The 16357-nt window shown below is 40.9% G+C and overlaps 1 protein-coding gene across 1 annotated transcript in view; it reads right to left on the reverse strand.

Annotated features, from left to right (window-relative positions):
* The window catches only part of NCAPD3 (non-SMC condensin II complex subunit D3), a gene marked incomplete at its 5' end in the record, with an annotated part of 37257 nt that overhangs the window by 10586 nt on the left and 10314 nt on the right, over positions 1-16357 (reverse strand). The window contains 15 exons of the mRNA XM_081114144.1: positions 974-1053; positions 2492-2730; positions 4202-4312; positions 4408-4522; positions 4949-5056; positions 6001-6116; positions 6215-6312; positions 6639-6830; positions 9116-9336; positions 10356-10490; positions 11259-11332; positions 14016-14102; positions 14375-14431; positions 15009-15261; positions 15397-15522. Coding sequence (XP_080970270.1) covers positions 974-1053; positions 2492-2730; positions 4202-4312; positions 4408-4522; positions 4949-5056; positions 6001-6116; positions 6215-6312; positions 6639-6830; positions 9116-9336; positions 10356-10490; positions 11259-11332; positions 14016-14102; positions 14375-14431; positions 15009-15261; positions 15397-15522 — 2012 coding nt within the window. The remainder of the gene's footprint in view (positions 1-973; positions 1054-2491; positions 2731-4201; positions 4313-4407; positions 4523-4948; positions 5057-6000; positions 6117-6214; positions 6313-6638; positions 6831-9115; positions 9337-10355; positions 10491-11258; positions 11333-14015; positions 14103-14374; positions 14432-15008; positions 15262-15396; positions 15523-16357) is intronic.

The following is a 16357-nucleotide window of genomic DNA, read 5'->3' on the forward strand; positions in this document are numbered from 1 at the left end:
AGATCCAGAGGGACCCATTATTATAAGCTATTTATAGTTAATGAACTCTGTAAACACCTCTTCCCAATGGGGGTAGCTTTTGCCCTGGTATTCAATAATGTATTTTCTAACTGAAGATTTGCTTTATAAAGAGTTATTCATACAACATAACCTCGGTTAGCAAATTCTGTAAGATCATTTTTCAGCCTTTAAAAAGAAATCTTTTAGAAAATTATTGAACGACAGGAATTAAGTGGCAAAGTAATTCCCTCCCCTTCCAATTCTTAAGAAACAGCCATTTCCTAGGAGCGTTGTAATTTGTATACTCTATTTCATACTGTGCAATTGTGTCTTAGTTCCTAGCATTTCTTCTTAAAATTTCTGCACTTAGAAGCAGCTGAACTCTTTATCAAAACTCACATTTTATTGGCCTAGACATCAACCCAGTTAAGTCAATGTTAATGGCTACTATTCTATAGTTTCCTAGACCAGTGGTCGGCAAACTCATTAGTCAACAGAGCCAAATATCAACAGTACTTCTTCAAAATAGACTCGCCCAGGCCGAAAACTGACTTCTGTGCATGGGCCACGGAGTTTCCATCGCACTGTTCGCGCGCCTGCACGTGGTATTTTGTGGAAGAGCGACACTCAAGGGGCCAAAGAGCCGCATGTGGCTCACGAGCCGCAGTTTGCCAACCATGGTCCTAGACAAAGGCACATACCTGCTTAGGAAGAGCGAACAGTGTTAGCAAATGTGGTCAATGCGGAGATTATTTAATGGTCAGTTCGAACAAGTTTGTTTGTCTTCATAAACTTGTATGCAAATTTAACTGTTATACAGCTTAGGGTTTAAAAAAATCTGCTCATTTTTTGGCAACTGCCAAGAAGCTCATTGAATCCTAATGAACTCAACTGTGAACCAACTTTAAAGAAAGACCGAACGAAGACCAGAAGTCAGGCCCACCAGGGCTGCCTGCACGCGAGGGAAGATTACCTGGCGACGTCTGGGTGTGAATCTATCAGAGTGCTGACAACCTGAAAGAACAGAGAGCCCTTCCATTTCACAAATTCTTCCTGTGCAAAGGGAAACGACACGATTAAGAAGGATTATTAATACACAAACCGAAAAAGTATTCATCACAAACCCAACTGTTAACTTCCTTTTGTTTAACATCACACCTGTGAGCCCCTTAGATCTGTGTGTGCCAGCAGTCTCAGCACTCAGGTCTGCCTGTGCCACCCATACTCGGGTCTGCCTGTGCCACCCACAATCAGGTCTGCCTGTGCCACCCATGCTCAGGTCTGCCTGTGCCACCCACGCTCAGGTCTGCCTGTGCCACCCACACTCAGGTCTGCCTGTGCCACCCACACTCAGGTCTGCCTGTGCCACCCACGCTCAGGTCTGCCTGTGCCACCCACGCTCAGGTCTGCCTGTGCCCACCCACAATCAGGTCTGCCTGTGCCACCCACACTCAGGTCTGCCTGTGCCACCCACACTCAGGTCTGCCTGTGCCACCCACACTCAGGTCTGCCTGTGCCACCCACACTCAGGTCTGCCTGTGCCCACCCCACACTAAGGTCTGTCTGTGCCACCCATACTCGGGTCTGCCTGTGCCCACCCACAATCAGGTCTGCCTGTGCCACCCACACTCAGGTCTGCCTGTGCCCACCCACAATCAGGTCTGCCTGTGCCACCCACACTCAGGTCTGCCTGTGCCACCCACACTCAGGTCTGCCTGTGCCACCCACACTCAGGTCTGCCTGTGCCACCCACAATCAGGTCTGCCTGTGCCACCCACACTCAGGTCTGCCTGTGCCACCCACACTCAGGTCTGCCTGTGCCCACCCCACACTAAGGTCTGTCTGTGCCACCCGACACTAAGGTCTGCCTGTGCCACCCACAATCAGGTCTGCCTGTGCCCACCCCACACTCGGGTCTGCCTGTGCCACCCACACTCAGGTCTGCCTGTGCCCACCCACACTTGGGTCTGCCTGTGCCACCCACACTCAGGTCTGCCTGTGCCCACCTGCAGCCTCAGCACTCAGAGCATTACAGTTTGATTCACATTGAGCCTGCTAAGCTCTCCCACACTGATATGTCCTATCGGCCTCTCGGAGCGACTCAGTGAGACGTGGGAAAACCTGTGACCTCCTTTCACAAGCGAAGATGGTATGTCTGAGAACACTGACTGCTCCAAAGTCAAGAACAACAGAACTGGTAGACTTCCCAGTCTACGGAGTGCACTTTTCTCTACGTGGCGCTTATTGGCAAAACTGAAAATTTATGCTGCTTGACAGGATATCTGAACAAACACCCAAAACAAATATTAGGGAGTAGTGATCTGTTCAAAAGGCTGTACAGAACATTAGCAGAGCAGTATCTTAAACCAAAGATGAGGCTAGTTATTTTTGGAGTCTACTACAACGCAGCACATTTCCTACGCTTCTCCAGTACTCCCTTCAGCAGAGCACCGTCGGGGGAGAAGAATGACAGGTCTGTTCTCCTACGAACCTGCAGGAGATTGGTAAGCAAGATGAGCGTCTGCTTGCGGATGAAGGGGTCCGAGTCCTTCAGACACATGGAGACATTGGGAATGTACTTGTCCACCATGACAGTGTACCGGATACAAAGGTCACACATGACAATGACCACGTTGTTGCGAACAGCCACGTCCTCGCACACCTCCAGCTCTCTCACCAGGGCCGGGATGCTCTTCTTTGCCAGATCCTCATGCTGTAAGCACAGCTTACCTATCACAGAAGAGAGTAAGTCATGCCCCTACTCTGTGCTAATCAGGCAGACGTCTGCACTTGTCCCCACAGATATGTCGCAATACGTTTTATTTAATCAGAGTTAAAGCATCATGTCAACTATCACAAGGAAATCAAACACAGCCTGGGCCAGAGTGGCTCAGTGGTTGAGTGTTGACCTATGAACCAGGAGGTCACGGCTCAATCCCCAGTGTGGGCGTGCAGGAAACAGCCGGTCAATGGGTCTCTCTCATCATTGATGTTTCTCTCTCTCTCCCCCTTTCCCTTCCTCTCTGAAATCAATAAAAATATATTTTAAAAAAAATCAAAGGTAGACAGACCCATATTAAATGAGAAAATTCAAAATAGCTTAAGAAAAAAACACCGACCCCCACCACCTCCGGATCTCATGAGATATATATTCCTTCACTATAGTAAAATTACCTTCCGTTTGTTTAGTTTTTTATTTATTTATAAATCCTCATCCAAGGATATACTCACCATCTTTTAGAGAGGGGAAAGGAGGCGGGGGGAGAGCAACATCAATCAGCTGGTACCCTTCTGTGCCCTGAATGGGGCCAGGGATCAAACCCACAACCTAGGTATGTGCCCTGGCTGGGAATCGAACACACAACCCTTGGGTGCATGGGACATTTGAATGCTCCAACCAATTGAGCCACACCAGCCTGGGCAAATTATCTTCCTTTTGAAGTCAACAGTTGAATTTTGGAGTTATCTACTTACCTGGAAATTAATAATGAACTTGAAATTTGAGTTGGGTAATTAGAAAAGAATGATAAAGTCACTTATTTTATTTCTTTTTCATCAGAGAAAGAAGGCTATTGTTGATTTTGTTTGTGGTGTGTGTGTGTGTGTGCTGTAGGGCCTGGGGAATATTTTGCTCTTATTTATAATTCTTAGACGTGAAAAAAAAACACATTATTACAAAAAACATTCCTGACTCTTATCCAGCATAAAATACACAATCACACTAAAGAAAAAAAGAATCAACTTATAAACAAGGGTTCATGTTTTCAAGATTACCATTCATTTGAGTGCATGCTTTTAATAGCTCGTCTGCCAGTTCTGGAAAGTATCACATAAGCCATCTCCTTTTATAAACTAAACTGCACATTTATTTTTTCATTCCTGGAGCTCAGTGTATTGCGTGGCATGCAGTACTCATGAAGAGACTTCAAGGTGCTACATTATGAGTGTAAACAAGCAAATCGCAGAAACAGGGTCATTGAAACAAATTAACATAAAAACAAAAGCTCCCTCCAGGGAGGGTCTTGAGTCTGATGTCGTAGGCAGCGTTGGGTGCTCCTACAGAATTGCCTCAAAGCTTCCAAGAGCCAGAGTAAGTATATGCCCAGCAGTATACAACCCACTGCTGGCTTCCGTAAGACAAAAAGCTACACAGGGAACTAGACCGCACAAGGGTACTGCCCCACAGGCCACTCCTGCTCACCCAGGGTAATGATGGCGTGTGCTCTGATCACAGAAGGCATGACGGAGGAGCCTCTGACCGGGGCGAGCGGCTGGGAGGCCGGGGCGTCGCTGCTACCTTGAGAGGATGCTACTGCAAGGGAAGAAAAAGGGAGCTTATTTACAACACTCCAGGGGCTGGCCCAGGCTTCAGACAGCATCCGCAAAGGGTAACTTTAAGTGCCTTACGGTGATCCGCATCCGCAGAAGAAGCTACAATGGACTGAATCAGAAGGAAGGCTCTCTTCTCCACTCTGGCTGGACAGAGTTGGGCTATATCTCCTAAGGTAAAAATATACTTCACCTGCGAAGAAAATTGGTTTTGCATAAAAATAAAGCAAAAATAAAAAATTTACCCTACCTATAGATTAAGGACATGTCGGTGGAGTACTATTTTTGTCCCTCACATTTAAAAGAACTATTTTTTTCATAGCCATTTCAGATGATTTAAAAAAAAAAATCCTCACCCAAGGACATGCTTAGAGAGAGGAAGGGATCTCATAGGTTCTAACTGGAGGAAGCATATACCATCAAGTTTTCCCCAGATAACAAGTACGAGAAAAGAAAATGAATAGGTCATCAATAAAAATTCTTCTAAGAAAAGAGTAAGTTCTATGCTAGGAATATCCTTTTCTTGCTAATAGTAACAGAAATGCATATTACAAAGACATCTTTAAAAACCCTCAAATGATATAAAGAAATCCAATGGTTGAGAAAAGTAGTTACTTACCAACAGGTCCTCATCCATATTCCCAGCTCCACCTTCCTTCAGAACGATGTTGGAGAGGCAGTGCACGCAGGTGGAGAGGACATCCCCGCACACCTGATTCAGTAACTCCTAAGGCGAGTCAAAGGTCATTTCTGAAGGGTCTATACAACTACATCAGACTATTCAGGAAACACAGTTTTCTCGGGAAACTTTATGAGCTTCAAATGTATAAGCCATTTACATATATCTGTTATATATATAATTTTTCTTTCAACATTTGCCCTATAAGAGCAAAGAGCATGTGTTTGGGAAGATCTAGTGCACTAATTAAGAGAGATCTATAACAGCAGCGTTCCTTCAATAATAAAAATACTGCAATTCTTCTGACACATGTAGATGGTGAATTAACACTGTAATAAACAGGCATAATAAAAACAAGTAGTTGTTATTCTCCTGAAATGTATTCGTCCGAGACTTTTTCCAGTGTCTCTTATTAGTTAAAATAACTTCGAAGAGGCACCACCTCTGGCCCACACATCTAACTACACTAGCTGGGGAGGGAGTTTGATCCCACCCTACAACCCATTGGCTGTAGGCTCCGGGCAGCTTTGTGGACATGATACAATGAGATGTTCGGGTAATATGGCCTTATAGGAACTGGATAGTTTTCTAGGATTATGACTTAACGATGATCAGAAACCTTCTGGCCTGGAAGGAACCCCCCAACCAGTGGGAAATCATACGAAGCATTCCTGAAATGAGGGTGGAGGTGAAGGAGGATATACAGAGCTATCACAAGCATCCAGCCTACAGCTTATGAAAAGATAACCTTGCAAGGTCTCTGCCAAGGTGCTGACTTCCTGAGAGAACTGTATGTCTTTAGCAGCCAAGACCTTCTTGGGAAATGTCGACTGCCTGTCACACCAAGTGTTTCCTTCTGTTGTGGTCACGGCTACTGGGACTACCCGTCCATACAGGTTCTCTAAAGAGAACACTTCTCAAACTTCAAAAAGGAGTGACCTGCCTACTGAGTACAAATAAATGACAAACGCATCCAGGAGAGTGCAGCCTACCCGCTCCTCCACAGCTGTCTCCGCAGATGCTCTGCAGAGTCTTTGCAACGTATCAACAGCGGAGCTGATCAGCTCTAGAGACCAGTGGAATCCGCTCAGCTTACACTTGACAACATCTAAAAGGGAAGTCAGACCCTTGAAGTTTAACTGCTTAAAACACACACATATGAAGTGAGAGGCAATGCCTTTCCGAGATTCTCCGACGGACACTCACCGGTCACCTTGTCTCGGGTGCTCTTTGGGAGATGCTTTGCAATATGCCCAATAACACACAGGATATGGCCCAAGGTGTTTGAATTGGGGTTCTGTTGACTAAGAAAAGGACAGAAGAAACATCAATACAGAGCCAAAGTGAACATTGCTGCCAACAAAGTACTTTCCATCTGGATTATGAATACCAGGGTAGCATGGTTTTGGATTCAAGTTATAAGAGCATTAAGGCCCTTAGATACTTGGACAAAGACTAAACTGAAAGCTTAAAAGTGATTCTTACGTTCATGTTTGTTTTTAAGCCTGAATTTAAAGAAAAGATCTGTGTATGTGAACAGCTATAAGATAGCCCGTTTCCTTAAGGCATGAGCTTTATCTACAAGAATCTTCAGTGTACCCATCCGTGGCTCAGTTATAAGCATGCACACCTGCTGATTTCTTCCCAGGACTCTATTACTCTGGTGTAGTCGAGCTTGGGTGATGAGCAAGCAATCTTGGAGAGCAGCATCCAGGCTGGTGCAGAATGTTCTGTGCCAGTGTGGGATAGCATGTTGTTTATAAAAGCAGATGAGAATTTATCTTTCGTGGACCAGATATAAAAAGCCTTATTTAAATAGCGGCTGGAAAAAAAGATGGGAGAGCAGAATGGTAACTATAAATATATAAAACTGTTGAGATCAGCTCATTCAGTAAAAGGATATCAGCTGCTGCTGCTCCGGGATTCCGCTGGCACATTTGATACCAAACTAGGTATCTCTTTAATTTTTATTATACACAATAAGGTACATTTATTCCTGCCCTCATAAAGTATTTATTTTTAAAGCAAATAATAACATTTCATAAGATTTTGTTTATAAAAGTTAAAAGAACTCTACTGAACTAGCCCTACGGTTGGTTCTCAATAATTCTATTTTTGTCATTGATTTCCTAGGTCAGTGGCACTCCCACTTTTTCATCTCAGGGCCCTTTTATTTATTTTACTTTTTAAATATATTTTATTGATTTTTTACAGACAGGAAGGGAGAGGGATAGAGAGTTAGAAACATCGATGAGAGAGAAACATCAATCAGCTGCCTCTTGCACACCTCCTACTGGGGATGTGCCCGCAACCAAGGTACATGCCCTTGGCCGGAATCGAACCTGGGACCTTTCAGTCCGCAGACTGACACTCTATCCACTGAGCCAAACCGGTTAGGGCTCAGGGCCCTTTTAAATTCCTAAAAATTACTGTCCGCCTTGAAATGCTTTTGTTTGTTATATCAACATTTGCCATGCTAGGAATTAAGAATGAGAAATTTAAAAATATTTATCAATTCATTTAAAATAAGAATAAGCCAATTAATTTTATGTTAACATAAATAATGCATTGTTTTACAAAAACAACTATCTTTTTTAAACAAACTAACTTGGTCAGGAGAATGGTATTGTTTTACACTTTTGTAAATCTCTTTGCAGTCTGGCTGAAACAGGAGACAGGTAGACTCTCATTTCTGCCTCTGCACTCAATCTGTCCCAACACCCCTGTATGGCTTCTAGAAAACTCTACTTTGGAAGAATAAATGTGGAAAATGCACAGAACATCTTAATATTATGATAAACACAGTTTGAGCTCATGAATTCATCACTTTGAGAACTGATGACCTCGTTCATTTCCTACAATGGCTATTCCAAAACTTCTTATACTTAAGCCCCTAATTCTACCCACACTTTCCAAAATTTGGGCAAAAAAAAAAAAAAATTTCCCCTCAATGATAGCAAAATTACATAACACAAAATTTATCATCTTAACCATTTTCAGTGTAATTCAGTATGCCCAATACTGAATTACACTTAAATACATGCCTTAAATACATTCACACTGTTGTGCAATCATCCATTTCTAGAACATTTTTTTTGAATCCCATGAAACTTTGTAGCCATTAAACATAACTCCCCATTATGTGCAACTGAGGTATGTGCCCTTGGCCAGAATCAAACCCAGGACGCTTCATTCCACGGGCTGCGCTCTATCCACTGAGCCAAACCAGGTAGGGCGATTTGCAGTTAGAGTTTTAATACCAAGCTTGCATGACTTTAAGAGATTACGTAACCCAATTGGCTGTTCTTACAAATTAGGAAATGAAGACCCAGAATACTAAGGGATCTGCCAGGGCCACAGCAGTATTTTATGACACTAAATCTATTATTCTTATTGCATAACTCCTTCATAACTACATGTAAACAACAATTTTTAAAGAAAGGAAAGGAAACGCAGTCAAGGTAGCACACGCACACACTAACTCTAGGACTCCTGCAGAACAGATTAAAGTTTATCACTCAGGCGCTACCCGCTCCCGGCAGTGCTCACTGTGCACTGGGCGTTCAACACATGTTAAGTGGAAAAAATACTGCAGTGTCATTAAGTCAACCAGTCCGATAAAATGTCAGAAAAAGTCTAACTTGTAAAGGCTGGGAGGTTATCTTTCAAAATAACTAGTATTGACTTAGTTATTAATATACCATATCCGCAGTGTTTTCTATTACATACGTATTAAGATACCAAGTTAAAAGTGGAGGACACTCAGAGAAAAGCAAAGAAAGGGATCAAAGGCTTCACAAAAAACAGTCACCACAAAAATGCTGAAATTTGAATTAGGTCAAGAAAAAGAGACCAGTTCCAGTGCAGATGCAAGAAAAAAGGGTCCTCGCGCTTTCTGTCTGTCTGATTGTGGCAGCCAAGATTGAATGGGGGAATACAGTGAAAAGAAAAAAAAAAGGAAAGAAAAGAAAAAGAAAAAGAGACCAAAATTGAGGCTTCAAATCTACCCAGGCATTTAGAAAGCTAGCTGTCCAAGATCAATACAGAACTTTCTTCAGAAAAGCCCTTAGAGCCTTCTCTAAGGAAAGTAAGGCGTAACTCACATACCTCAGCTCCTGGCTTTCGGTACTAAGGAGAGAAAGCAGTGCCCAAGCCAGCACCTGGCTGTCATCTCCACTGTGAAACTTATTGAAGTGCTTAATGTTCTGCAGCAGGACCTGGTCCAGGCATTCCAGGGCCTTTTCCTGCACGGTGCTCTCCGAGTCCATCACAACGGGGGTGATCCCCATCAGCCAGGCTTTCTGGATCTGGGCACATCTAGGGTGGGCCTTTAGGAGTTAAAATCGGGAAGTCACAAAGAGTCTAATGCTATTGGAAGTGTAACTACAAATCAGTGAAGTTGTGATCAATATTTTGAGACATGTTAAAAGTAGTTGCACACACAACTACAAATAGATCATAAGAGAAAAAACAAACAAAAGCAAACCTACAGCCCAGCCAGCAAGGCTCAGTGGTTGAGCATCAACCTAGAAGGTCACGGTTCGATTCCTGGTCAGGGCACATGCCCGGGTTGCGGGCTTGATCCGCAGTGTGGGTTGTCAGGACACAACCAATCAATGACTTTCTCTCATCATTGATGTTCCTATCTCTCTCTCCCTCTCCCTTTAATAAGACAAACAAAAACCCCCCCAAAACCCACAATATTCAAACAATATGTAAAAACAAAGTTCAATCTGCAGTTATTGCAAATCAGTCCATACTGAAATTTTAAACTTACAAAGTTATTATTTTGTTATTAGTAATAAATCAGCATTTTTTGGTAATTCAAGATCAAATAATAAATATTTATCCCAAGAAATAATTAGAGTAAGTGATACCAGATAAAGTAAAAATACATATTGCTTAATGCCTTCTATTACGAAACAAGAGAAAACCATGCTCTTAAAATTCTTTAAGAGCGAATTACTTGGCAGAAGTAAATTATATCGAGGATCGCTGGTTCTGCTCTTTTAGCAATACCATCTATATAGGTTATAATGAACAAAAATTAAAGTAGGCCAGAATTTTAAAATAACAATTTTAAAATTCATATTTCTATATGAGATATGAGCTTAAGACAAGAAAGGCTAACCAGTAGCATTCTCTAGCATTAGTTCATAATTACATTTAATATGAACTGCAGTCTATCATGTAAGTAAAAGATACTTCTTCCTTTCTCTTACACTGTATATTAGACTTGGTAGAGTTTCTACTGGTCAACTTAATATTTAGCAACAAGCAGTTATTAGGCTGAATTGTTTTTTAATGTAAACACCATGCATTAGACACATAAGAAGAAGCCCCTCACCATAAGAAGTTCAGTAAGAGACTGCAAGGCCTGCTTCCGGACAGATACAGCAGGGTCCCGGCACTGCTCCTGAAGAACTGAAAGCTCCTCCTTCATGCCTGAGACGCTGCAGTGCTTCAAAATACTCACCAATACCTAGGAAGTGCACACACACACGTGAAGTGATGATGCATGCATAGTATATGTGCAAACAGGCAAATACACACAAACATACTTCCTTCAAGTTCTTGGTTCTTTACATCTTTAAGGTCAAAGATCCATCCCTCCAGTAGCATCCCACCTTTTAGAATCTGGTGAAAGCTAAGGTCTCTCTCCAGAGAAAATCTGACATACATTTTATACACACAAGTATTTTCAAACAATTTCAGTGGTTTTACAAACCCTATCAAAATCTGTCCATGGCCCTAAGCTAAGGATCCCTACTCTAAAAAATGACATTAAGGGTATAAATTCATGATTCTTAAAAAGCCAGCAACCCAGTAGGAAAGCTTAAAATCAAATAATCCTTAGTTCATCTATATAATTTAGACATAACAGGATCAAGATGAACTAATGTTAAATGAAAAGCAAATTAAATAACAAATATGGCAGAGGGACCTTTAAAATATTCTCCTGCATTTCTGAGTGCTTAAAAAGAGAGCGCAATGCCCTTGCTGGTTTGGCTCAGTGGATAGAGCATCAGCCTGCAGACTGAAGGGTCCCAGGTTCAATTCCAGTCAAGGGCACATGCCAGGGTTACGGGCTCCATCCCCAGTGCGGGGCATGCAGGAGGCAGCCAATCAATGATTCTCTCTCATCGTTGATGCTTCAATCTCTCTCTCCCTCTCCCTTCCTCTCTGAAATTAATAAATATTTATTTTTTTAAAAAAGAGAGCGCATTAAAGAATGTCTGGAGAAACACACCTGGAGCGCAGACTTCCTCACGTTGATCTTCTCATCCCGGATCCTCTTTCTCAGCATGGCCATGACACACCTTTCTGCTGAGGATACGCCCATCATTAGAGTCTGAGAAAGACTATACAGGTGTGACATCTCACACGCAATATCGACAAAACCTAAAAAAAATGACTAATTCGCTTGTTTCAAATCAGAGTATGAAATGAGGTAGAAATAAAAACATCTCAAATAATTAGCTATTCCCAATAATGAAAAAGGCAAAGTTCATGTAAAAAAAAAAAGGGCAAAAATTCTGGAATATTAAAAAATCAGTTTTAAATCCTGGCTCCTATGCCTAAAATTTTAAATAAATTATCTAGATCTTCTATTTGGTTTACCTACAAGTAGAAGTATCTAAACCAGGGGTGGGCAAACTTTTTGACTCGAGGGCCACAATGGGTTCTTAAACTGGACCGGAGGGCCGGAACAAAAGCATGGATGGAGTGTTTGTGTGAACTAATATAAATTCAAAGTAAACATCATTACATAAAAGGGTACGGTCTTTTATTTCAATAGTTTTATTCATTTCAAATGGGCCGGATCCGGCCTGCGGGCCGTAGTTTGCCCATGGCTGATCTAAACCATGAGTTTTTAAAAGACTAAATAAAATAATATTACTAAATACCTGCAGCTTTAAAACTTTTCAATCCGAGGCCCCTTTGCACTATTAAAAATTAGTAAAGATTCCTAAGAGCTTTTTTAAATGTGAATTACATGTTCAATCTAAATTAGACATGATACTCTGAAGAGTATATATTTAAAATAAAAAATAACTATACTGCAAAAAAAAAAAAAAGATACTGAAAAGAATGGCACTGTTTTTGCAAATTCTTTTAATGTCTGGCTTAATAAGAAGAGAGCTGATTCTCATCTCTCCTGCCTGCGACCTGTCACGTTCATGTCATGGCATCTCTGGAAAAACCTCAACTTATACTTGTGGGAAAATCAGAGCGCAGAGGTGAGCGATGTCTTGATATTATGAAAGCAGTATTAACTTCAAGGATGTGTTGAAGCAGACTGAGACTCAAACACATTTTGAGAACTGCTGATCCCCAAGAAAACAAATAAAAAATGAACTAGAGAATGGAAAACAATAGAGGAAATACATGAAATTAAAAAGTTCCTTGAAAAAGGTAACAAGATTAACAAACTTTTAGACAGACTAAGAAAATATTAGAGAAAATTCAAATAGCTAAAATCAGGAATGAATAACATTATTACCTACCTTACAATAATACAAAAATTGTAAAAGAATACTATGTACAATTTTATGTTAACAAATTAAGTGACCCAGGTGAAATGGACAAATTTCTACAATGATATAAAGTATGGAAACTGACTCAAGAAGAAATAGTCTGAATACACCCACAACAAGTACAGATATTGAATTAATAAAAAAGCTTCCCACATGTGCATAAAAGTCCAGGCAGTACTGAAGAATCCTACCAAATGTGAAAAAAAAAATTAACACCAATTTATATGCACATATATCTGCCTCTCCCATTGCTCCTTAAGAAATGAAACCTTATTTTCTTAAAGTCTGTATCTACAATGCCTAGCACAGACAGAAGGGACCATATAAAAGCTTTAAAAATAAACAAATAAATCTAATTATATAATTAATCCTTTACACACATTCCCTTTCTTTTCTCTCATCTATTTATCCATCTTTTAAAACCACTTCTCTAAACCTTATTTCTATAGACTCTGACAACAGCCCCCTGTGAAAGGTAGGGAAGGGTTAGGATCAGAACGTGTGTGACAGGAGTTGTGTTGACTTCCATGTCTTAGGTCATGCAGCTATTTAGTAACAAACTGTACAAGAATTCAGACGGCGTCTCATTTCTTATAGTGTTTAGTGTTTTCTCCACTATTTTATGATGTCATGTTACAGATGAAAAAGGAGCCAAGACCTTACAGGCAGACAGAAACAGAATCCGAGTAGGCTCCAGGCCTACCCACTGCCTAGGACAGGTTTGTTTTTCCCCTGAATCACACTGAGACTTCCACCATCCCAGATTCAATACGTCAGGGAAAGCGATCAGGCACCACTTATGTTCAGAATCTTGTGTTGGAGTCCCCGGAGGAACCCATAATCACTCCGTACGATATGTACGACCCACTGAAAAATGGCTCCTTCTGTTGGTGAAGGGAAATTATAATCTAAATTCCAAGCTGCCTTTTTCAGCGGAAGCTGGGATCACAGTTCCCTACCATGTATTGAAAGTAACCTCTGGGATGGCTGAGTCAAGAAGGCATGGTAAACAAAGTAACAAGGAATGAAAAATGGGAACAAGACTCGGACCCACAGTATTATTCACCTATTCCCTTTTTGTGACAACTTTTCTCCAAACACACATTTAATCTCTACTGCACTTTCCCTAGTAACGGGTCCTTTTTTTGGTCAGTAATTCCAACAGTTCAAAACAGTTGATTTAAAAAAAAAAAAAAAAGAAAATATCTGCTAATATTCTCTTAAGTGTTAAAGAAAGATTGGTATTGGTGTTCAGTAATGTAAGTGGAATGTAGCTTATTCTTTATCTTAGAATTAAATATAGTCTAGTGCAAGGACATCAAGTAAAGATATAATAAAATAGAAATTACTCCACTTTTAAGGAAAAGAGATGCTCCGATTCTTAAGGTGAATTAATCAGAAAAAAATCCAAGGTTTTTAGACTCTACTTATGGTTATTACGCATTTGGTTGTGATAAAATCTGACATACCCCTTGATCCAATTGTTTCACCACTGCTGTCTGTATTGATCACCCCCGAGTCTCCAGGGTTCAGTGTCTGCTTCTGACAGGAAAAAGCTTAAAAAGAATAAATTAGAAAAAGGGCTGTCATTAAGGTAAAACTTTATTACACTTTTAATAATGCAAGCATGGCATATTACACATTTAAGCTACCACATCATTACTGAAGTGAATCTCAATTTCTTTGATGAAGGAAAAAAGTGCAATACAAAAATAGAAAAATATAGAGCTAGAAAAAAACCCCCACACAAAACACATTTCAAAAATCCAGCTAGTCCTTTAAATAAAAAGGCAGTTATTCAATATTTGGAAATATATTGACCCATTACCTGATGAATTTCTCAGGAAAGTACCCGGATGGCTCTCTATTCCTAAAATAGTAGGACCTAAAAATAAGCAGAGAGATAAGAGGAAAAAAGCCAGAGTATCATAAACCCTAAGTAAATATTCACAGAGAAATCAAAATAAAAATAATTAGGCCTGAACAGAAGGCCGATTCTAAACTGCTAACAATTAATAACGTTCTCCTTGGGAACACATTTGAAATGGATATTAGGCCCCATACAGCCATACCCAAAAATGCACAGCAGTAGTAAAGGCAACCACCAGTCTCACCTCTAAAAAAGGCCTTTCAAATGCCTCAGGCCTGTCTAAAACGTTATTCAACAATACAATATACTGAAATACGTTTATAAGAATGAAAGTATATCATACTATATCAACTGTTTTTGCCACAACAAAAAATGATTCCCCTGAAGTCCGATTTTTTTTTCTTTATTGATTAAGGTATTACATGTGTCCTTATCCCCCCTTTGCCCCCCCACCCCCCCCCCCCACTCAGACCCTCACACCCCACCTCCCCCCGTGTCTGTGTCCATTGGTTAGGCTTATATGCATGCATACAAGTCCTTTGGTTGAAGTCTAATTTTTTGACAAGCCTAAGACCAATTCCATGTCACTTACTGTTAATCAGAAATTCCAGAATGCTCTCCGATGTGCTGTTAGCGGACAACTCCAGGCAGTGTGCGAAACTGGACAATGCCTTGCTGCGGACAGTCGGTGCCTTGTCTAAACAGCGGTCAAACATTATGTCCTGCACCAAGAACTTATGCTTTAAGAACTTCTGATGCTCCGAGGACAGTGTGTGATCCGCCTCTCTTTCCGGCAGTTCCAACAGAGCCAAGGCAACATCAAGAGTAAAAACCCGGTGTGGGATCTGGCAGAGCAAAATCGTAAGAGTCCCCATCACATAGTCATGAAAACCGAAGGATCCCGTATGCATTCAGATCTGGCTGCATTAGAAGGCTGCACAACCAGGAACCAAGATTTCACTGCAGATGTATTCTCTTACCTTGGAGCTTCGCGAGTATCTGTAAAGCCAGGCAATAAATGTAGCATATTCCCCACAAGGAAGTTTGCTGAGCAGCTGTACCAGGGACTGAGCCGCGTAGGTCCGATACTCCGATTTATCTACCACCTGGAACACAAATGTTGACAAGCTGCTCACCTGACAACTGAGACATGTTGTGATACAAGTGAGAAGTTAGTGGATGTAACTGTGACTAGTTCGGTGATCTTTAAGTGTTATAGAAATGACCAACACATTTTAGATTTCAGATCCCCCCCCTTTTGTAAAAATATATTTTATTGATTTTCTTACAGAGAGGAAGGGAGAGGGATAGAGAGTTAGAAACATCGATGAGAGAGTAACATCGATCAGCTGCCTCCTGCACACCCACCACTGGGAATGTGCCCCCGACCGGAATCGAACCTGGGACCTTTCAGTCCACAAGCCGATGCCCCATCTACTGAGCCAAACTGGTTAGGGTGGTTTCAGACCCCTTTAAAAACTAATCTGTAAGAAATCTGTTGGTCCTCTCCTCAGAAATACAAATTTAACACATGATTGCAGGGAGTTTATAAACCCCTTGAATCCATCAAGTTTAAGTTAAGAATCATTTCTCTGCACAGTTATAATAACTTACGAGATAATCACAGAAATGTGAACGTTAACTGGATATTTGGTGGCTTTAAAGTATTACTGTGTATTTTATGATTATGTTCTTAAAGAATGTTTATTCTTTAGAGATACACAGAAATATTTATATATAAAAGAATATGATGGAATTTGTTTTAAAAAATCCAGTGTGCAGGAGTAATATCTTTTTGGGGTACAAGTGACACAAAATTGTTGAAGATAGGTGCTCATCATCCTAGTCTCTTCATTTCTTTATATATTTGAAAACTTCCAAAATTAAAAGGTTTTTTTATTCTCAAAAGGACACTGTCTAGGAGAACAGCTAGTGAATATA

The sequence above is a fragment of the Myotis nattereri genome (genome assembly GCF_964212035.1).
Source record: "Myotis nattereri genome assembly, chromosome: 19".
Lineage (NCBI taxonomy): Eukaryota > Metazoa > Chordata > Mammalia > Chiroptera > Vespertilionidae > Myotis > Myotis nattereri.